Source organism: Erinaceus europaeus, chromosome 9 (genome assembly GCF_950295315.1).
Source record: "Erinaceus europaeus chromosome 9, mEriEur2.1, whole genome shotgun sequence".
NCBI lineage: Eukaryota > Metazoa > Chordata > Mammalia > Eulipotyphla > Erinaceidae > Erinaceus > Erinaceus europaeus.
The window spans coordinates 90,648,711-90,671,982 of record NC_080170.1 but is presented as its reverse complement, the minus strand read 5'-3'; the positions used below and the strand labels follow the sequence as shown (position 1 = coordinate 90,671,982).

General features: G+C 38.4%; 1 protein-coding gene and 1 pseudogene across 2 annotated transcripts; one reads left to right on the top strand and one right to left on the bottom strand.

Annotated features, from left to right (window-relative positions):
* The first annotated feature begins 216 nt into the window (after nucleotides 1-216).
* CD200 (CD200 molecule) lies at nucleotides 217-22,896 on the top strand. 2 transcript variants are annotated; one of them, XM_007516348.3, is made up of 5 exons: nucleotides 217-340; nucleotides 4,128-4,206; nucleotides 9,850-10,170; nucleotides 13,494-13,766; nucleotides 15,820-15,938. In XM_007516348.3, exons 1-5 carry the CDS (start codon nucleotides 329-331, stop codon nucleotides 15,936-15,938), a joined length of 804 nt encoding a protein of 267 aa, XP_007516410.3. In that variant the 5' UTR covers nucleotides 217-328. The 2 variants fall into 2 exon arrangements, with proteins under 2 accessions (XP_007516410.3, XP_016040754.1); XM_016185268.2 differs by lacking the exons at nucleotides 217-340; nucleotides 4,128-4,206 and adding an exon at nucleotides 21,647-22,896 and having other exon boundaries at nucleotides 9,949-10,170; nucleotides 13,499-13,766; nucleotides 15,820-15,927.
* On the bottom strand, nucleotides 19,762-20,206 carry LOC107522174 (large ribosomal subunit protein uL24-like; annotated as a pseudogene).
* Nucleotides 22,897-23,272: the final 376 nt, after the last annotated feature.

Sequence of the window (23,272 nt, the reverse complement as noted above, 5' to 3'; positions counted from 1 at the left end):
ATAAATGGAAGTGTGTACATTGTTTCCAAATACTTTGTCAGTTTCTCCAAGAGCCACCTGTGAAATGCGAAGTAAAACACAGATAGGTGGGCAAGAACCGAATTTAAGCAATCGCCTACCTGGCCACACAAGCATCTGCGCGTGCGTACAGCAAGGGTCCCTCAGGGGAGTGGGGTGGGCTTAACATTAACAAGGTGGAGCTTAGCCCGAACGCAAGCTCTACAGAGGCGGGGCTGTATTTCAGGGCACTGGAAGCTCCAGCCTACTCAGGCGGAAGGTTCCTCTGCCATCTACTGAGGACTCCCACCCGGCACGGCCGGGTACGAGGATGGAGATGCTGGTAAGTGGGGCGGAGGTTTGAGGGAAGGGCGCGGGCAGACGGGGTTTCGTTCCCGGTTCGTGCTTGGCGGCAGACTGAGTACGTCTGGGTGCCACACTCTCCCTAGAGCCTGGGAGCCTGGGGTTTCTGGGGTCGTCTTCCTTCTCCTCTGATCTCATTGTTTGTCATAGGAGGAGAGAACTGGGCTTGGTAGTACTCTGATTTTGCTGCTACCAATAGCTATACTTGTGTGTGTGTGTGTGTGTGTGTGTGTGTGTGTGTGTGTGTGTGTGTGTGTGTGATTCTGGACTCACTGTCTCCTTGAAAGGGCCATTTCTCTGTGATACTCTCTCCATCCTCTATTGCCTTTGGAAGCAACAGAGGTGCGGGTATATCAGAGTTAATAAAGCACAGAGAGGCATTTTGTTTATTCAGGCTTTGAATGGCTCAAATAAAAGGAATGGTTTTCCATTAATGTAATCAGTAAAAGCAAAACTAGTTATTGAAATATTAACATCCAAATACCTGTAAGGCTTCAAGTTCTTCTTTCTCTTCTTCTTTTTTTCTTTTTTAATTTTTAAAAAATATTTATTTTCCCTTTTGTTGCCCTTGGTTTTCATTGTTGTTGTAGTTATTATTGTTGTTATTGTACAGGACAGAGAGAAATGTAGGGAGAAGGGGAAGACAGAGAGGGGAAGAGAAAGATAGACACCTGCAGACCTGATTCACCAGCTATGAAGGGACTACCTTACAGGTGGGGAGCCAGGGGATAGAACCGCTATCCTTAGCTGGTCCTTGCTGTGCTACAGCAGGACTCCTCCTCCGTCTTCCCTTCCTCCTTCTTCTTCTTTTTCTTATTTTTTTTTCTTGAACAGGTTATTGGCAAGACCAGTTATTTCAGACGTGCTTCTTAGCAGCAAAACTGACATTTTGCAACGCATTCAGAGTCTCTGTTATAATAAGACATGGGGAGCTTTTCAGAGATAGCATAAGCCATCCTGCTGAAAATTGTGTGAAGTGCTTTAAATACTTTATTTTCATAACAACCTAATAAGGTAATGGCAACATTTATCAGCACTTGTTTGCATCAGTTATTATTCTGAGTGGTTAAAGTATACTACCTCATTTAGCCTTTAAAAAAAAAAATAGGGTGGGGGTAGATAGCAAGCCTAATGGTTATGTAAAGAGACTCTCATGCTTGAGTCCCAGGCTCAGTCCCCTGCACCACTGTAAGCCAGAGCTGAGCAGTGCTCTGTTAAAAAAAATAAAGAAAGAGGGAGGGAAGGAAGGAGAGAGAGAGAGAGAGAGAGACTGAACCAGATTATCACTCTTACATGTGATGCTGAGGATGGCTTATCATGCTTGAGAACCCAATATACATTCACTGCGCCACTTCTTATACCACTCATTTAGTCTTTTTCACAAACACTATTTACTATTTATTTATCTCACAGACATAAAGATATTGTTTCTTTTCTGCATCTCAGTCAGCTAGAATAAATAGGTGTATTAACAAGATTTTCCTTCAGATTCCCTTTATTTACATAACTGTTTTTGTCTCTTAAGCATACTGACTCCCAGTTTGTTTATTGTGCTTTGGTCTGTCTATATCTGCTTTCTCTTGTTTTCCTAGAATGTGATATTTTCACTTTGAGAGCCAAACTGATTTGTACTCCCAATCACAGATTTTGCTAGAAACTAGATCTCTGTATGTTTTGGAGGCAAGATGACTTTGATTGATGTTTTGAAATGTAAAAACCTAACCTAAGCATTCAAGTTTAAAGAAAAAAACCTAAATTTTGAAATACTAAGGTCTTGCATTTACTCTAGAAAGAGACGGCAGAGAAGAATGCAAAGTGATGTGGGAAAGAGACTTTCTGGGAGTGGGGCAGTAGCGCAGTGGGTTAAGCGCACATGGCATGAAGCGCAAGGACAGGCATAAGGATCCAAGTTCAAGCCACTGGCTCCCCACCTGTACAGGAGTCGCTTCACAAGTGGTGAAGCAGGTCTGAAGGTGTCTGTCTTTCTCTCCCCCTCTGTCTTCCCCTCCTCTCTCCATTTCTCTCTGTCCTAACAACTATGACATCAATAACAACAACAATAGTAACTACAACAACAATAAAAAAAAAAGGGCAACAAAAGGGAAAATAAATAAATATGAAAAATAAAAAAAAGGAAAGAGACTTTCTGACCCTAGGGAAGATGAGTATTTACTAGATAGGGTAGTAAAGAGGGACTGACTAATGTCTGTGCTCAGGAAGAGGATTATCCTGAAGAGGAGGCCCTGTGGTCAGCTCCTGGGAGTGGGGAGTTCAGGAGGATGGTAAATAGAGCTTAACAGGTAGGTATTAAAGTCCTAAAACAGAAAATACCTATATTTTGCTTTCCTGAGGGGGATGGGGCTGGGAAATGTCTCTCATGGCAAGAGAAGAGTAAGACAGAGATAAGTAACATGGGAATCTAGATAGAGAACATTGATGTGTGTGTATATATATATATGTATAGCACAGGTAAAGAAGTGAGTACATCTTATAAATCCAAAATAAAGATCATGATGACTGACTCATGGAACACCTAGTCATATTAGGGAATGTAAAAATGAATATACAGTAGTAACTAAATATTAGTAGTCCTGCCCATGACTTGTAAACCTCTACCCCCACACCCCTGCCTCAGGAATATAATGCTAATAATTGTTAAAAACATGAAGTACTGGAGCAGTAGGGGGCTAAATTGACAAGAGATTAAGCAACTTTGACTCTATTTTTTTCTATCTTTCTCTAGTTACAGTGGTAACATGAAATAAAATGAAGTTCAGTTAAGAAGGATTCATAAAAAAAAAGCCTGTATTTCTTGGACACCTCCATTATAGAAAATAAAGAAATATGGAAAATAGTAGAGAAAATTAAACATTTCTTGTTTGTGCCCCTTTGAAAGAACACATATATAGGCCAATTGAGTGAATCCATCTGTCAAGGACTGGCAAAATAGTTCACTTACATAGAGTGCTGCTTTGCTACTTGTGCAACTCACGTTTGAGTCCAGCCTGTACCACATTGGAGGAGGTTCAAGTGCTGTGATCTCTTTCCCCCTCTGTATGTCTCTCTGTCTAGGTTTATCTGGAAAAAAAAAAGTCAACCTGGAGCAGTGAAGTCCCAGTGATAACAATAAATAAATCAGTAAATATATCTATATTCTGGTTTTTTTATTTTTATTTTTTTGCTTTATAGCACAATGATACCCAGGTTAGCATTCTCATAAATAATGTGATAGTTTATAGAAAGGGCAGGCATTTCGACCTAGACACATAAAATTCAAGCAGTGAAAATGGGAAAACAAGAACCATGAAAACATCACTGCTATCTGAAAGGAGCAATTCATATAAAATTTGCAGAGTCTGCTGAAGATTTGCCTCAGTAAACTTCAAGGGGAGTCATGTGTTTCTGAACAGTGACCTCCTTGAGTTATATTTTTAATATGTACCAATGTGGATTGTTTTTGAGGAGTGGAGAGGCTCTCACATGTATAGTCTATATTCATGATAGTTTATTTTCTCCAGCAATTCTGTCTTTGGACAAATGGTGACGTTGAAGTGTGGCACCTCAAATTACTGGGGATTACAGTAATGAAAGAGTCAGCCTGTTGTTTGTTCCATTTATACTCTGGCTCTGCTTCCACAAAACCAGCGCTCTCTAGCTGGTGGTTAAAACTTTAACTGTAACGCTTCCTGAGAAAGTATTTAGTTTGAAACTTTACCTTAGTTTTGTTTACATCCAGACCCCCATTTCTGTATACTTTTTGTCTTCAGGTACTCAGGAGGCTCTTTCATCTGTCTACCTGCAGACTGATTTGGATCTTGCCAGCAGTGGTGCTATGTAGGGCACAAGGTAAAGATGTTCACCAGCCCCTTTGTACAGCAAAGTTTCTGTGTGGCAATGTTTATGATGTGTTGGTCCATTTTTCTGTATGAATTAGTGGAAGCTACATATATATTTGGTTAGAGACTAAGAGTGGTTTTTCTGTTTTCCACAAATTTGCTTTTTAATATGGAAGAAAGATTGCTTTGCTATTTATAAACCTTTTTCATAGCTAAAATCAGATGTACAAATTTATTTTTAAATTAAGATAAGAGTTTTTATGCAATACTCTTATTTATTTATTGGATGGAATCTGAAAGAAATCAAGAGGGAAGGGGGAGGTAGAGAGGGAAAGAGAAAGACAAAAACCTTGTAGCACCGCTTCATTGCTCTCGAAGCTTCCCTGCTGCAGGTGAGGGTTAGTGGATTGAACATGTGCGGCCATCTAGGTATGACACACTGCCCAGCCCTAAGTTTGACTTTGTTTCACTTATAAAATTGGGTAGCATTGTCAAACAATACTTCCCCATGTCTGTAAGAATATGGGTTGCTACAGTGAGTATGAATAATTACAGCTATTGATAGGATCATCTAGGATTAAACCTTCAAACCGGCTGTGCTTTACTTTTATAGAAAAAAAGCAATAGATCAGAGGTTACATAGGTTCAGCTGGTGTAAATCAGCTCCTGTTTTGTTTTGTTGTCTCCTGAATTTCCCAGTTATGCCCATCCTTTCTTTATTTTACGGGAGGCCACTCGTTGCTGTTCTGCTTTGTTTATTAATCACCTTCAGTGAAATGTTATTCTACATATCTGGAACTAGGGGGGTCACACTGCTTCAGGGTCACACTATCTATAAACATATTGCTGCAGATCACACCATTTACAAGATGGGGCTGAGGGGAATTCTAGATGGAATTCTATATAAGCAGGAAGGCATATAAACTTCCCACTAAACTATTTCTTTCATAGTAAAAGTTGGAGATCCCCCAACAAGCTAAAAACTAATTTTTAACTTCTTCTACCCAGCATTTGAAAGATAAAAATGCCTTCACATTTCTATTCTGCAATATCTCAACCAACTTTCAGGAAAACCCAGCCCGTAGAACTTTTTTTCTACGGGCAATACGTAGAACCGTATTGCCCGTAGAACTTTTCCCATCAGTCAAGAGCAGAGGTCACTGTGCCTGGACTCATGCAACACTCAGGGGTTGTAGTTGGTGTTTGTTGTTTGTTGTTCTCATCCCTGATGCTAACGAGGTCTCCTTGAGAGGCTAGTGTCTACTGGTATTTCCTTCCTATTTTTTTTTTTTTTTGCCTCCAGGGTTATCGCTGAGGCTAGGTGCCAGCACTAGAAATCCACTGCTCCTGGAAACTAGTCCCCCCCCTTTTTTATTTGGATAAGACAGAGAGATATGAGAGAGGAGGGGAAGACAGAGAGGGGGAGAGAAAGACACCTGCAGAACTGCTTCACCACTTGTGACGTGACTCCCCCCATTCTCCACCCCGCAGGTGGAGTGCTGGGGGCTCGAACCGGGATTTTTACACCAATCTTTGCACTTTGCTCCATGTGCACTTAACCTGCTGCGCTACCACTCAGCCCTCATCCCTTCCTATTTTTCAATTACACTAGCCAACATTTTAGCTTTAATTTTAGTATATGTGCTGCGAAAGCGAGCACACATTTTAGCTTAAAAAAGACAGAATTCTGTTTTTTTTAAAAATTTTTTAACTACCTCTACATTTTGTTGACAGTTCATTAATTTATACTTTTTATCTTTATTCAAGTAGTCCTTTCCAAGGATGGGGAGAGGAGGGAGATGCTTGGATATAGATATGTATTCATTTTTTAATATTTTTTGTTTCCTACTAAAATTAGATTTAAATATTTTTAAGGACTGGTATATCAGGTTACACAGAACTTAGTATATTCTACTCGTCACTTAAAGTTCTTTCTAACTCATCTTGTGGTTCCTGATATAATTAAAAAGTTAAAAGAAGGGGGCCGGGCTATAGTGCAGCAGGTTAAGCGCACATGGCTGGAAGCACAAGGACTGGCTTAAGGATCCCTGGCTCCCCACCTGCGGGGGTGGGGTGGGGGGATGTCCCTTCACAAGCGGTGAAGCAGGTCTGCAGGTATCTTATCTTTCTCTCCCTTTCTCTGTCTTCCCCTCCTCTCTCCATTTCTCTCTGTCCTATCCAACAATAATAATAACCACAACAACGCTAAAACAAGGGCAACAAAAAAGGGGAAAAAATAACCTCCAGGAGGAGCCGAGTCCCAGTAATAACCCTGGAGGCAAAAAAAATCAAAAGTGCTACATTTCTAAGTTTATAGCACTGTGGACAATAGTTAAGGTAGTTAATAGCAACTTTTTTTTTTCCTCTTTTTCCTTTCTCCCTCCTTCTTTCTCTTTCCTCCTCTCTTGCTTTCCTCTCCTCTCTCCTTCCTTCCTTCCTTCCTTCCTCCCTTATTTCCTTCCTTCTTTCCTTCCATCCTTCTGTCCTCCCTTCCTCCCTCCCTCCCTTCCTTTCTTTCTTTCTTTCTTTCTTTCTTTCTTTCTTTCTTTCTTTCTCCTTCCTTCATTCCTTCTTTCCTTCCTTCCTTCCTTCCTTCCTCTCTATTTCTTGCCAGAGCACTTCTTAGCTCTGACTTATGGTGGTGTTGAGGATTGAACCAGCGACCTCTGGTGCCTTGGCATTTAGAGTCTGTTGCATAAACTGCTATGCTATCACCCTAATTTTAATCTTATTTTAAAATTTAGTTTTTGTTCCATGTACTGTTTGAAAAAGTTAATGTTCTGTCTAGGTCAAATTATATCTATATGCATGTCTACAATTTATATAACTACAATTTATAAATATTTAAAAAATCTTATATGCCTTTACTTTTTACATTAAGTAATTTTTAAAGTGTGTATTGAAGATTCTGAGAACTATAGAAAACTCCAATTATTACCATGAGTTTGTATATTTTTCTTTGTAGTACATTTGGCTTTTTATATATTTTAGATTTATATTGTCAGGTATATGAAGGCGCATAATCAATATATCTGATTTTAGAGTATTTCGTTCATCGTTTTGAAAAATATATTTTTGTCCCTTTACTGTATTTTTGTCTTACATTCTCCATTTTTCTCTCCTTTTAAATGTCTTAATGGGGGCTGGGTAGTGGTGTACCATGTTGAGTGCACATTTTACAATGCACACGGACCTGAGTTCAAGCCTCCGTTCCCCACTCATATAGAGGAAGCATCAAAAATGGTGAAGAGTGCTACAGGTGTCTGTTTTCCTCTTTCTACCTTCCCCTTCCCTCTTGATTTCTCTCTGATTCTATCAAATAAGAAAATAAATAAAATATTTTTTTAATTTTGTGGTCAAAATTTAATTGGGCTGATGCTAAAACATCGCAGGCCTTTGAATTGTTCTTTAACTCCTTCTACACCTTTATAGCTTTATGTCACCTACATTTTGCAAGAATCCCATGATCTCGTTTCCTACTTTCTAATTCATTTTTCATTGGTATTCATTCTTCCAAATAAGCCAATTCTGTTGACAATATATAACTATCTTATTTTTTGCCATCTGTTACTGCTGGGGCTCAGTGCTATCACTACAGAATCACTGCTCCCCCTCCCAGCAGGCATCCCCCCCCCCCCCGCTTTCTATTTTATTTCCTAGGACTGGGGGGGGAATTGAAATGAGAGGAGACAGAGAAAGACTTGCTTCACTGCTTTTTTTTAAATATTTTTTTATTTTTTAAATTTTTTAATTACCTTTATTTATTGAATAGAAACAGCCAGAAATCAAGAGGGAAGGGGGTGATAGAGAGGGGGAGAGAGACAGAGAGACACCTGCAGCCCTGCTTCACCACTCATGAAGCTTTCCCCTTGCAGGTGGGGACCGGGGGCTCAAACTCGCTTCCTTGCAAATTGTACTACGTGTACTCAACCAGGTGCGCCACCGCCCGGTCCCTGCTTCACTGCTTTTGAAGCATCCCCCTTGCCACTGGGCAGAGGGGACTCAAACCCAAGTCCTTGCATGTAGCAATGTGTCATACTCAACCAGGTACACCAAGATATACCCCTTACATATCATTTTGTATATCATTATTTTCTTTTTCTTCTCCTCCTCCCCTTGCTCCACTTCCTCCTCCTCTTTGTCCTTCTACTTCTCCTGCTCCTCCCTGCTCAACTCTGGTTTATTCCAGTGATTAAACTGGGACCTCCAGTACCTCAGACTTAAGTCTACCCTACCTGTGATGTTATCTCTCTATCCTATCCTTAATTTCTACTATTTAATTTGCTAGCTCTTTTGGACACTTCAGATACCACATTTATTCATGTCAAGTGTTGTTTATTTATGACATCATCCTTTACTTGATACGAGCTCTTGGGTTTGCAGAGTTTCGGTTTATTTTTCATCTTCCGCTGTGCTAGCTTTCTCATGCATGTGTTATTCACTGCCGTTTGTTACTACATAGTGATTTCCTGTTGGATTGTCTATCATAATGAGTATCTAGCAGTGAGGTGGAATGAAACTATTGTTATGCTTCCTATTTTGTATCGCATTCGGCTTAAATAGGGGAATGTTCGGTTTATCATTTTACCTGTCAAAACTCCTTGGTACTATCAACCTCCTGGTGCTTTTCCCTGTCTTTATGTTCTGATTTCTACCACTGTGTGCTGGAGGCAGACAATACTACTATTGTTGTGTGCGCATGTGTGTGTGTCTGTGTGCGTGTGCATGTGCCTGCATTGTGCCTGCATATGCATCCATGTGCATGCATGTAACATATATAGCTAGGACAATTATTTTTCATGTTTTTTTTTTTTCTTTTTTTCATTTTACCAAGGCACTGCTCAGTTCTGGTTTATGGTGGTGTGGAGTATTGCACCTGGGACTTTTGGAGCCTCAGGCACAAGAGTTTGTTTGCATAACCATTATGCTATCTACCCCCACCTACAACAACTATTTCATTCACTTAAACTAATCTCTGTGTTCATTGTCCTTTGATCCTTTCCTGTTCCTGGTTTCTGTCTGTGCACAAACAGAATTGGTGATGCTTCTTCTATCCAATCTGGCAATTTCCATCTTTAACATCATTCCATCCTATTCTCCAAATTACAGGAATTCCTTTTTTTAAACTTCAGTTAATTTATCCTTTTATATATATTTTTTAATTTTTTATAATTAACTTTATGTATGTACTTTATAGAAACAGCAAGAAATTGAGAGGGAGTTGATAGAGTGGGAGAGAGGGAAAGAGACGCCTGCAGCACTGCTCCACCACTTGCAAAGCTTCCCCCTGCAGGTGGGGACCAGGGGCTTGAACTCAGGTTCTTGCACATTGTACCATGTGTGCTCAGCTAGGTGTGCCACCACCCACCCTCCCACCCCAATTACAGGAATTCTTCAAACCATTTCTTCTCAGTGAGAGTTTCCTTTTCTTGTTTTTCTATTCTCTAAAAGACTGATGAAATTTAAGTGATTTATAATTTTTCTAGCAATATCAGGAGTATAGATCAATGTTATTTTCTTCTTTGCCTTTTTTCTCAGTCTTTCCTATAGTTGGCATTAAGCATACATTGTTTTTAATCAGAAAAAAAGTGTGATATATATATATATTAAGATTTTAAAATATAAACATTCTTTTCTGATTGCATGGTGAAAGTGATGACCCAAGATGTAGGAGTGCAACTGAACACGCCTGCTTCCCTACGGTGCACTCTACAAAGTTCCCAGGAAGTACTGATTGTGACATGGCAGAAAATTAAGCAGGGAAGTCCAGAAAACATGGTCACCTACAGCAAGAACCATGGGGTTGTGCTTCAGCCTCCTTATAAGGATAAAGTAAATATCACCCAGCTGGAACTCAGAAACTCAACCATTACCTTCTGGAATACCACCCTGGAGGATGATGGATGTTATAATTGTTTCTTCAATACCTTTGGTTCTGGGAAGATCTCAGGAATCACCTGCCTCAGAATCATTGGTGAGAATACATTATCTCAGGCTAGAAATGTAATTTTCATGAATGGACACAGTAGTACTTCCTAGTTTTTCAGAATCTTAAATCTAGAAAGATTATGAGAAGACATTTAGCTTTTCATATTTAGTGTAACTGTATAATTGTAATTATTTTGAGAGTTCATGGGGCTACACTGAGTCTTTGCTCTGGGGATTTCTGTTGCCAGCAAAAGTAAATTGAAGAACACAGAGTGGGCAAGTGATTTTATTCAAACCTTGTTTGGCCTTCTAGTAATAATATTATTCTAGAAGAGTCCTGTGCATGTTTAGACAAGTATTTTTGTACTACAAGTATTTTTGTATCTTCAAAATGAGTGTGAAATAGTTCTAATTGCTTTAATAGTTTGGGGTTTAAAAACAGCCTGATTGGGAGTCCAGCGGTGGCGCAGTGGGTTAAGCGCACGTGGCGCAAAGCGCAGGGACCAAGGATCCCGGGGAGTCGCTTCACGGGAGGTGAAGCAGGTCTGCAGGTGTCTATCTTTCTCTCCCCCTCTCTCTGTCTTCCCCTCCTCTCTCCATTTCTCTCTGTCCTATCCAACAACAAAGCAACGTCAACAATGGCAATAATAACCGCAACAAGGCTGCAACAACTAGGGCAACAAAAAGGGGGAAAACTGGCCTCCAGGAGCGGTGGATTCATGGTGCAGGCACCGAGCCCAGGAGGAAAAAAAAAAAAAAAAACAGCCTGATTAGGATTACCCAAAGTCAGCTGTGCAGGTGCCCTGATTCTCCTAGGGATCATATAGCAGAATCTCTTTATTCCTGATGCTAACTTGAGACTTATTCAACATACTACTGAGGAAAAAACACATTTTTGAAAACTGTGAGTAAGGTTTTTTTGAAAACATGGAACATTTGGTAGTGTTTTAGAGGGGAAAACACTTAGCATCAATAAGAAAGTTAAAGTAAGAGTTTAAACATATCTAAGCTCAGGTGGTGGTAAGCATAAGGACCGACCAGCAAGGATCCGGTTCCAGTTCCCAGCTCCTCACTTGCGGGGGGGTCGCTTCACAAAAGGTGAAGCAGGTCTACAGGTGTCTATCTTTCTCTCCTCCTCTCTTGTCTTCCCCAACTCACGCCATTTCTCTCTGTCCTATCCAACAACGAGGACATCAATAATAATTACAACAATAAAAAAAACAAGGGCAACAAAAAGGAATAAATAAATATTTATTTTAAAAGAGAGTTTAAACATATCATAAATGTGAACAGTGGTGTAAGGAGGAAACTCAGTAGACAGGAATGCAGTCATGGTATGGCAGAAATGCAGCAAAAGTATGAAAAAAACCAACTACATGATTTTATCATCTATTTACCTGTAATGAGTTTTCTCTATAAGATCTTATGCCAGTTCTTCTTGATTTCTTCCTTTCTTGCTTGCTTTCTTGCTTTCTTTCATTCTTTCTTTCTCTCTGTTTCTCTCTCTGTTATTTCTTTCACTGTCTGCATCTGTCTCGTCTCTAATTTTCCTTTACTCCTACCCTTTGTTCATTCTTCTGTCCCATTCTTTATTTATTCTTTCCTTCCTGCCTTCCTCTATACCATTTTTTCTCTTCTATTTGTCTTTCTTTTTTTCCAACTTTCACTTTCTCTTACTTACCCTCCACTTCTCATAATGATCTTTCTTTTACATCTTTCTGTCTCTTCCACTAGTGCTCAGTAAGGTCTCTGGACAGAGCTACAGCTGAGTAGCCACATGCTCTCCAACTTACTGTCTCTTGAATCTCTAAACAAAAAGAGCAGACTTCACTTAGTACTGCCCTTTAATTATTGTGGTCACCAGAGTTGGCCACAGAGGAGGGGCAAGTCTGTGTTTGCTCAGGAGAGATAATTGTGTGTTCTAACGAAAATGAGCTCATTAATCATTTAGGGAGTCATTAGGGAGTTTTAAAAGGGAAGCATGTACAACTGATCTAAAAACTAAGGCCCTCTTCTCATAAACTTGTGATTTCATCTTAACTCCATGAGGTACTCTCCTGGGCATCGCCTATTGTCATTGTGTGATTTTTACTTTTTTTTTTTTTTTTTTTCCTGGTGATGGCTGTAAATTCCTGGTTTACATTTTGTTTAGATATCACATACAGGGACTTTTTTTTCTTTTCTTTTCTTTTTTTTTTTTTTTGCCTCCAGGTCTATCACTAGGACTTGATGCCAGCACTATGAATCCACTGGTCCTGGTGGCCATTTTTTCCCATGTATTGGATAGAATAGAGAGAAATTGAGAAAGGAGGGGAAGATAGAGAGAAAGATAGACACCTACATACCTGCTTCACAACTTGGGAAGCTTCCCCTATGCAGGTGGGGAGCCAGGGACTATAACCCAGATCCTTGCGCAGGTTCTTGCACTTAGTACTATGTGCGCTTAACGGGGTGCACCACCACCCGGCCCCCAAACAGGAACTTTCTAGTTCTCCATACATCTAGCTTATGGTTCATCTCTAGGCAGAAAAAAAATACATATATTTTTTCTTTCCTTTATAAGGGGGATTAATAGTTTATAGTCAACAGTAAAATCCAGTAGTTCCTACATTTGTAACATTTCTCAGTTTTCCACATAATAACTTCAACCTCCCCTACCTAGGCCCTCCTCCACCACCATATATATCCCAGGACCTGAACAGTTATCCTGCCCCAGAGTTCTTTACTTTGGTGTGCAGTACACCAAATCCAGTCCAAGTCATGCTATGTGTTATTCCTTCTGTTTTTTTTTTTTTTTTTCAAACTTCTATCTGTGAGTGGGATCATCCCATATTCATCCTTCTCTTTTTGGCTTGTCTTGTTTACCATGATTCCAAGTTAAAAAAAAAAAAATCTAAGTAACAGGTCCTTTATGGGCTTGAGGTTGTGAAATACTTTGTGTGCAGTCCACTGTATCTGGTGAAGCTGATTGGGAGTTGTCAAATTATTTTAGAGGAAACCCAGATGAAGGCAGAAATTCTAATTTGTTCATAGAAAAAAGAGAACCCAATAATTAACTGCTGGATTATTTAGGAAAGAAGTCGCTATCCATCTAGCTAAGAAAAACTACAAAGTGACTTTCTTGTCACAGTGCTAAACTAATTCAGTCTCCATCCTGCAGTTCATAGAATTAGACACAGGAAGATCTTCTGAGAAGGTCCCAGTTTGGATCAGTTGTACCACCTTATTGTTGTTGTTGTTTTTATTAACTACTATTATCACTATTATCCCTACTTCCTTTTTGTAAAGATCTTTCTCTCATCTTTCTGAAGAGCATGAGACTCAGACCAGGTGCTTATCTGATAGCAGACCACTATTGTTTTTGTCCAGTACAGCCCACAGGATTTCTTCACTATAAACTTTTTGAAGATCACCTAAATGTTACTTGTTCTGCCAATGCACGCCCAGCTCCTATGATTTTATGGAATGTTTCTGGATCAGGCTTTGAGAACAGTACTGAAATCATCTACCATCCCAATGGAACTACATCTGTCACTAGTGTTCTCCATTTCAAAGACCCAAAGAGTCAGGTGGGGAAGCAGTTGATCTGCTTGGTGAAGCACCTGGAGAATGTGAAAGTCTTTAAGGAAACAGTGCACAAAGGTAAGAGGAGGTGGACAGCAGTGCCTGTTGCACATGTATATATACACCTCAAAGTGTGGATTGTTCTGTAGAGCTTTTTGACCTCTTAGGAAATGAGCTAACTGGGACAATACGGACTAGGTTAGGGAAAGAAAATGGTGATGCAAACAAAGGGAATTTTACTTTAGTCAATATAGTGTGTTGCCCACATACCAAATATTTTGCTGAGGTCCATTGTCTGTTGTTTGCAAGGCTTGGGGAAAATTTCAAATAAAACCCCTAAAACATGGAAAAATTTCCTGCTGTGTGCCACTTAAGTGACTTTTAACAAATATTTCCTGAAGCGTTTCAAAAAGCAAATGAGTCAAAAAAAAAAAAAAAGAAAGAAAGAAAAGTTGATGTTCACATAAATGGGATAAGAAGAAAAAAAACAAAACAACTACTGTGTTAGATTTGGACCTTTATGAAGATATCCTTAGGTTTAGCCAAGGCAAAGGTTAAATTTGCCTAAAAATGTAAGAACCTGACCTGTTTTTCTCAAAAACTTTCAAAGTCATTTTCAAAAACTCCAAAATTGACTTTCATGTCATTTTTAAATGCTCTCATTTTACTTGTATCGTGTTTGTTCATTCTGCAATTATTAGGAAGCTTCTAAGCTAACAGTACTATATCAGGTACCAGAACAATTGAAGTGAAACAGATGTCTGTCTGAAAGTGCTCAGCCACATTATGATATAACAAACCCTATTATGGTGGTCTGAAGAAGATTCTAGAAACTCTCAAATTAGGGAACTGTTCCCTTTTCTTTGCATTATAGTCACAATAGAAGCATTTAGACTATGCTGTATTTAATGACTATAGAAAAGATATTTAACAACCAACAGAAAATAGAGCAAAAATATTGAGATGAATTATTTCTGAGGATTGTAATCATGACATTAATGTTTTCTCCTTTATACTTTTTAAAAAATTTTCCCCTTTTGTTGCCTTTGTTGTTGTAGCTTTTTTGTGGTTATTGTGGTTGTTGTTGATGTCGTTCGTTGTTGGATAGGACAGAGAAATGGAGAGAGGAGGGGAAGACAGAGAGGGGGAGAGAAAGACACCTGCAGACCTGCTTCACTGCCTGTGAAGCAACTCCCCTGCAGGTGGGGAGCCGGGGGCTTGAACCAGGATGCTTACGCTGGTCCTTATGCTTTGTGCCACCTGAGCTTAACCTGCTTCGCTACCGCCCGACCCCCCTCCTTTATACTTTTATGTGTTTTTTAAACCTGTCTTGATAATTGTATAATAGTTGACTTGTGAGCAACAGAGTTAAGTGGACAATTCCCTCCAGCACACACATACTTAATGATTTGCACTAATTTTGACTCCGTCCAGAGTTAATTTTCAGTAGCCAGATGTTGACGAAAAATCTTACTAATAATTTTAGTCAAGGGTCAATAGTATTTTAATGGACAGAATATGAACTTTATATGAAAAAATAGCTCTCTTGATTATTGCACCTGTTTTGCTGTGCATATGATCCAGGTTAGAGCTCGATTTCTCCCACATTGGAGGAAGCTTTGGTGCTGTAGACTTTTCTTTCTTTCTTTTTTTTTTTTTTTTTTGTCTTTCTGTATGAAAAGTCAGCCCACAGCAGTGGAACACTGGCGATGCTAATAATAATAATGAGGAGGATGATAAATACGAACTTTGGAAGAAAACAAATCTTTGGCCCAGTCTCTATTACTTATTTTGCTGATTTGGGCCTTACCTAGAGCCTCTAAATCAGCATTTTCCTTTTTCGTCTTTTAGATGATGATGATAGTATTTACTTCTTGGACTTTTTCAGGAGTAAATGACACAACACAATAAAATATCTTGGTGATTATTACTATTACTAGTATATCTATATTTAAGGATGATTTCCATTGTAAACTTAACTCTACAAAAAAGTTCATCACAGTATTCTTCTACGACAGCTTCTCTAACAGGTTTTTCCTTTTTTTTTGTTTTTGTTTTTTTTTTCTTTTTTTTCCTTTCTTTTTTTAATTCCCCCCCCCTTTTTTTTTTCTTTCTTCTTTCATTTCTGTAGGTTTTTGGTTTTCAGTTCCACTATTGTTGAGTATTGTTTCCCTGATAATTCTTCTGGTCTTAATCTCAATCTTATTATATTGGAAACGTCATCGACACCAGGATCGAGGTAAGTTGTGACAAGGAATATAAAGAAAGAGTTCAGTGACATTTTTTAAATGACAGTTTAAATAAAGGGATAGTAAAAGTGTGTTTTGTTTGTTGTAGAAATGCATAATTTTTTGGACTATTCTAAAACTTCAGTGTTCTCTTGCAATTGTACCTTCCTACTTTTCATTTGCTCAGAATGTTTAAGCCTATTTATTTTGGAAGTTTAAAGTAACTGTTGATGAATGGAAATGTGAAAAATGTTTGTTTTTAAAATTTTTTAAATTTATTTTTTAAATTTATATTTATTTTTATTTTTTGCCTTGTTTTCTATTGTTGTTGTAGTTATTATTGTTGTTGATGTCGTTGAAGTCGTCGTTGTTAGATAGGACAGAAAGAAATGGAGAGAGGAGGGGAAGACAGAGGCAGGGAGAGAAAGACAGACACCTGCAGACCTGATTCACCACCTGTGAAGACACTCCCCTGTAGGTAGGGAGCCCGGGGCTCCTTGCGCATTACGCCATGTGCTATCGAAAAATGTTTATTTTATCACTATGGAATCATCTGTCAGCAAAATAGGATACAGAGGTGTCTATAATACCTGGTATACTCATTCTACCCATTAGAGAGAGGACAGAGTCTCCTGTTTTTAAGAGACTGAAATTGCTCAATGTAATCATCAGTTAAGTAACACATTTTGTGTTGTGTCAAAGGGTTTTCAAAAACCTTTGTTAACTGTATCTTGTCATTCTGCTCTTACAGAGATTTATCTCTAACCCCTATAATAATCATTATGGATGCCAGGTACTCCATAAATGTTGTTCACCAAACAGTGAATGAATGGATGGATAGATGGGAGGATAGATTTCTTTCTTTTTTTTTTTCCCTAGGGAGGATATATTTTTTATCTCTTTTCCCTATCATAAATTCAGTACCTCATAAATGATGAATCAAAAATATTGTGAGATGCTGTCAATGAGAGACATTAAGTCAAGGCAAGTTAGTAGAGGATGTGGTATGTGGACACCTACCACAGTGAGATAAGAAACAATATACTGGTGACAACAACCTTGTAGACCATCACTTTCCTTCAGTAAAGTGATTTAATAAAAAAAGAAGTCAGAGTTTTATGTATTACCATAAATCAGGTAATAAAATCTGCTGGGCAAACGATTTCATGACCTCTTGATTAAAAATGTTTTAACTAAAATATTTGATGCCAACTACTTATAGCTAACAACAACAAAGGCAATTATTTATTCGAGAGACTTAGACTCTTGTGCATTGGGAACTACTGTTTGGTAAAACCACAATTAAACTATACAAAAAGTTATAAGATAGGGGAGAAGATGGTTAGCTTTTTTTCTTCCGAGTAACACATTCTGACTGTCAAGTCTTTGGTGCAAGTGGATCCTACTATTGAAAACATTTGCTTTTCTTCATTCCTTGACTATTTTCTTTTTCCTGCTATCATCTTTTGAAAACATAGCAACATATTTGGATGGGCATGGAAATGTGATTTCTTAGGAACAGCACAGGGATTTAGAATTGATGGCCCGAAATACAGTTATATGAATAGAAATGGGAATGGAGGCAGGAAACTGAGTGTGCGCCTGCTCAGAGTTTGTAGGGATGCACTGTGAGTATTTAAAGGACCATCTCCATGGAGTTGTCCAGTAGTAAGAAAACCTTGTTAAGATTGATTTTTTTTGATAGATAATTGACATAAACAAAATGTATTTTAAATCAAACTCCACTAACCATTGCTTATAAAAGCATTAGCAAATATATAGTTTTTTTGTTTGTTTGTTTGCGGGGGAGTGTGTCATATCTGATGACTGATTTTATTTTTACTGAAAAGTTAAATTCCCTTTACTTTCTTTTGTGGTTCTATAGAATTTCATATGATGTTAGTACTTGTTTTCTTTTTTTTTTTTTAACTGGAGCACTGCTCAGCCCTGGCTTATGATGGGGGCGGGGGAGGATTAAACCTGGGACTTGGGAGCCTCAGGCATAAGAGTCTCTTTGCATAACCATTATGCTATCTACCCCCACAATGCTGGTATTTTTTAACTATGAAGCTGCACTCTGGAAGAATGGTGAGTTAAAATTTATCATCACAGCTCCATCTGATTAGATTATGATAGGTCTTCTTGAAAGAATGCGTTTTTTTCTTCATAACCCCATTACTTTATGAATAAAATAGGAAGTAAGAAAAACATGAAATTGCCTAGGGAAATTTTTGCTGTTCTATATTGGTTCTTTCTAGTAACACTCAGTTGATACCATAAATTTGCTTCTTCCACAATTACAACAGAAGAAGTCAAATTTGGGGTCAAGCATAATTGTCTTCATAGTAATTGTCGGCCATCAGTAATTACATGCTTCTTGGGAACTAAAACTTCATTTTGGAGCAGTTAATCATAAACAGTAACCTAGTATTTAGAAATCTTTATGTTGAGTAACAGTGTCCTTTTGTTTGACACATGAGTAGTTCAGAAAATTAAAAAAAAAAAAAAAACTTAGACACTGGTGAAAATATTTCAAACTTCATTTTTTTTCTTTCTCCCATCTTCAGAGTTACAAATGACCAGTTGACTTTCCCTCCCCTCAACTTACTTTTTCTTTCCTTCTGTCCTCCTTTCCTTATCAAGGTCCTTGTGGCATGGAAAAAAATAAGCCAGCCATGAACTAGAAAAGGGATGTGTAATATCTCACAGAAGCAAACTATGTCAGAAAATAATAAGAAGAAGAAATGACTGGGTTGCGGTCATCAAACATCTACTATAAATAAAGCACTAGATACAACAAACTATTAGTCTCTGGAGAAGATATGGCAATTTCCAGAGAAGAGGGTGGGAGGAGGTTGAGTAGAGGCCATGGCACTAAAACTAGACCCCAGTGGCCAGAATAGCATAGTTTTCACTAAATGCTAACTTCTGTTATTGCCTACTCTAAAGTGCTTTTTGTCTTTATCAGTGTGTATTTTCGTAATCTGTACAAATGTTAAAGTCTTTGTAGTTATGTTTATGTAGGTGAAAGGTAAATGGAGGAAAAGGTGGGAATTCCTGCAGCTAAGCAGACTTTGAGGAAGAAGGCTTACAAAATTATCTGGATTTATTTTTTAGACTCATGGCAAAACTATTTGGAAGAAAGAAGAGCACACATAAGTCATTTCAAATAGCAACTTTGAGAGAAGTTTGTTTTAGATGAGTAGATTGGACAGGTAGGCTCAGAAAGTATATTTACCAAAAAGCATGGGCACAGAAAAATGAGCCTGTGATGTTTAAAATTGATTTACTGATATTTGCACATTTATTTCCGTCTTTCTGAGGAAGAGAAACTATTTTTGTTTGTTTTGGTAGGGAAGCATGAGGAAGTTACTGAACAAGGTTAACCCTAGACAGAGAGACAGGGTTACTAAATTAATATTTGCGAAGAGATTTCTAGGAAAGCTAGCCAGAGGGCAACTTTGTGGCTGTTAAATAACTAAAAAATGGATCGTTGCGGGGTGGGGGGGTGGGGGGGGAGGGGGCTGATTGATAGCATACCCAGTTAAGTGCACACATTACCATGAGCTAGGAACTGGATTTGAGCCACTGCTTTCTACCTGTAGAAGGGGATGAGCAGTGAAGCAGGTCTGCAGGTATCTCTCTCTCTCTCTCTCTCTCTCTCTCTCTCTCTCTCACTCTTGCTCTCTCCCTCCTCCCTTCTCTTTACCTTCCTCCTTATCTTTCCTCTCTCCTTTCAATTTCCCTCTGTCTTATCCACTAAAATAGACATAAGAAAGGAAGGGAGGCTGTTAGGACAACCCTGGTGGCAATTAAAGGAAGAGGAAAAAAATTACTCTTTCGTTTCAGCAGTTAACGTTACTTTCTTTCCTCTTCTCCTCAATGGTTTCTTCCTTATATTTATCCTTTTTCTTTTCCTACTTGGTGAGAATTGGCTTTGCATTCAAGGATCTTCTTGTGGTTTTAGTCTAGTGATAGTCACCTTACTGGGGTGAATGTCGACATGGACATTATGCCATTTGCTTTCTCCCACTGCACTCATTCAGAGTGGATGACATGTTTCTTCCTATAAACCTAGACTGATTTGCCCATCTCCTGATGTTTGTGGTCCCTTTGGACAATCTGGACTTCATTATCCCTTCATTTGGGCATGGATCAAATATTGCTCTTGTGTCTCAACTCTTTGGAAAGAGAGGAGATATAATTTTGCTTCAAATGTGGGACGATGCATTGAAATGCCTCTTCAGGGTTTTTGCTGTGGTCAAAAGTCAGGAAGGAACAGAACTGCATGTTGTCCCCTGGAGCTCTACTGATGGCTACACAAGGACAGAATGATAATCTTTTCTATGCATATTATTTCTCTTTGCTGTTTATTTTTTATGATAGAGAGGAAGAGACTGAACTGTTCCACTACCTATGAAGTTCTACCCTTCCTTTTTTTTTCCCTTGCTTTCATGTGATGCCAAGGATTAATTAAATGCACAGGCTGATACATGCAAAGCAATTGTTCTATAGCTCATTTCCCTTCTTGTTCCTCTGTTAATTCAGTTATATTTTATTGTGCAAAGAACTTATGAATCATATATGTGTATGGGAGTGAGAGAAATGGGGAATGGAAGAATCTTGTCCCATGTAGGTGATAGTGAAAATTTGTGTAAGGTTAAAAATGCAAATTTTGCAAGTTTTTGTAAAAGACTGACTTAATATCACAAAAACTGAGAAGTGAAACCAAGATAAAACCCCAGTTTTTCTTTCTACTTCATCATCTACTTGTAGCCTTATAGGGAAGCACACACCCTCCTAGTCTGTATGCAGGAGTGCCAGTAGCCTTTGAAAGGACCTTCCTGTGTTTACTTTGTGCCCATTTCCACCTCTGTGATGAGCAAGTTAGCATCCATGTGGAAACAAAATTCAGGTTCTTATAAATACAACACATTTAGTTAATTTGCAATTCGTTCTTTTCTTCGTAGTCTTTTAAAAAATATTTATTTATTTATTTATTCCCTTTTGTTGTCCTTGTTGTTTTATTATCGTGGTTATTATTGATGTTGTCATTGGAAAGGACAGAGAGAAATGGAGAGAAGAGGGGGGGAAGACAGAGAGGGGGAGAGAAAGACACCTGCAGACCTGCTTCACTGCTTATGAAGCGTCTTCCCTGCAGGTGGGGATCTGGGGACTCAAACCGGGATCCTCATGCGGGTCCTTGTACTTTGCACCACTTGCGCTTAACCCACTGCGCTACCACCCACTGTGCTACCACCCGACTCCCTTCTTCGTAGTCTTAAGTGTGTCTGCACATCATATTTTCCCTAGAACTCCCTGTGTTCTTTTATCAGTTTACTCATATCACAATGAATCAGGAATATTTACTTTCTTTTTTTCTTAAATTTTTAAATTACCTTTATTTATTGGACAGAAATTGAGAGGAAGGGGGTGGTATAGAGAGAGGAACAGAGAGACACTTGTAGCCCTGTTTCAGCACTTGCAAAACTTCCCCCCATAGGTGGGGACGACTGCAGGCACAAGCCTGAGTCCTTGCTCATTGTAACATGTGCGCTCAACCAGGTGTGCCACCACCTGGCCCCAAATGTTTACTTTCTTAACTTGGCTGGTTAAATATTGAAGCAGAATTCACTCTTTATTGATTGTCTTATTACTTATCCTCTTAAAATCAAGTAAGATAGAAATCACGTATATTCCGGTTGACATCTTGTTATTTCTTTTATATAGAGCCCTAGAGAAGATGCACAGCTCCCTGAAGTTATTCCCTGATGTACTTGAATCTGACTGCGAAGGAAACAGGTGGGGGACAAGGTGATTCTCCAAGTTACCTAAAGAATAAGTGAGGTGGGAGTAAAAGAATTCCAAGACTTCCTACAGCCGTCTAAGCTAGTGTTGTATGAGTCCAAGAAGTCATTTTACCTCTCAGGTCTGTTGTAGGACTTGATTTTATAAAGTAATTCAGAGTTATACTATGGAAAGGGCACTGGACATAGAATCAAGAATCTTGGCTTCACCTGGTGGCACAACTATGATAGGCCCTTTGTCTCAGTGAGTTTCCATGTTTGTGTTAAGAAAAGTAAGTTATTGGGCCAGAGACTTTGGCGTTATCTTCTCAAAACTGATGTAATTCCAGTAAATAAGAAATAAGCAAAGAGACAGAAATTCAAAAGTGAAAGAATATGAAAACCAGTATGAGAACCAAAGAATTTTTCTGAAACTACACTACCTTTTGCCTTTCTGTTGTTACATCTCTTTTTTTGTTGTTCTTAGGTCTGTGAGTCTGTGTATGTATCACTTTGTGTCTAATCTGCTACCTGTTTACTGTTTTGTAATAGCTAGTCTTCCCAGAACTCTTAGCTTGCCCACAATTGTTCATGTTTACCCGAGTAAGAGCATGAACATTGGACTTAATTTATTGCAGAATGGCATTGTAGATTTTGCTTATCTCTTTTACTAGGTGACTAGATATTGTTAATCTTAGATAGTAGATTACCTTCTCAAAAAAAACATGCAGCCCTCATCTATTTGACTTATAATGTGACCCCAGCCATATTTTCAACATTCTGAATTCAGTCTAGTTTAATGAAAATATATTATGAAAACAATCATTTAGGGAGTTTCCTGAATTAAAGTTAGCAATTCAAATGCTTTGTCTCTCCTGAATTCATTCTCCATAAGTTAATTTAGCAGAGGAGGCACATTCCTTTATTATACATTTTCCATTATTATAAATGCATCATTCTGACTATTGGGTCAAATTTGGAATTCTTAAGACCAAATTAGTGACTTTTTCCCATACTTTTTGTTGTTCTTTTTTCTTGTCTTTGTCCAATGACCTAGAAAATAAATTTTAAGTTGTTTTCACTATTAGATTGCATATTTATATATTTAGTAAACTTTACATGTTATTTAATTCTGTATTATTTCTTATAATTGTATTAAAAGACTCAATTATTAAAAACATCCATCAACTCTGAGTGCTCCATTTATGGTTTTCTCCTAAGAGGTGTGGACACTGATTATCACTCCTTTGTTTATTTTTTTTATGTGTAGGACCGCTCATCCTGGAAAATATACCATTTACATTCCTGACTAACTATAGAATCACATATCATATGCTCCTGATCTGGATGGTAAAACTCCCTCAAGTTGGTGCTTGTGTCCTTTTACCATGACCTGATTAACTCTGGAGCACTTCCCTATATGTGCTCGATTTCAGTTTTGCTCTTAGATATCAACTTGGGCAAAATTACTAAACACACCCTTTCAAATTTAGTAATGATTACCGCTCTGCTTCCGGTTTTGCTACATTTGTGATAACTCAGTTGAATTCATGCCAGATCAAGTAAGATA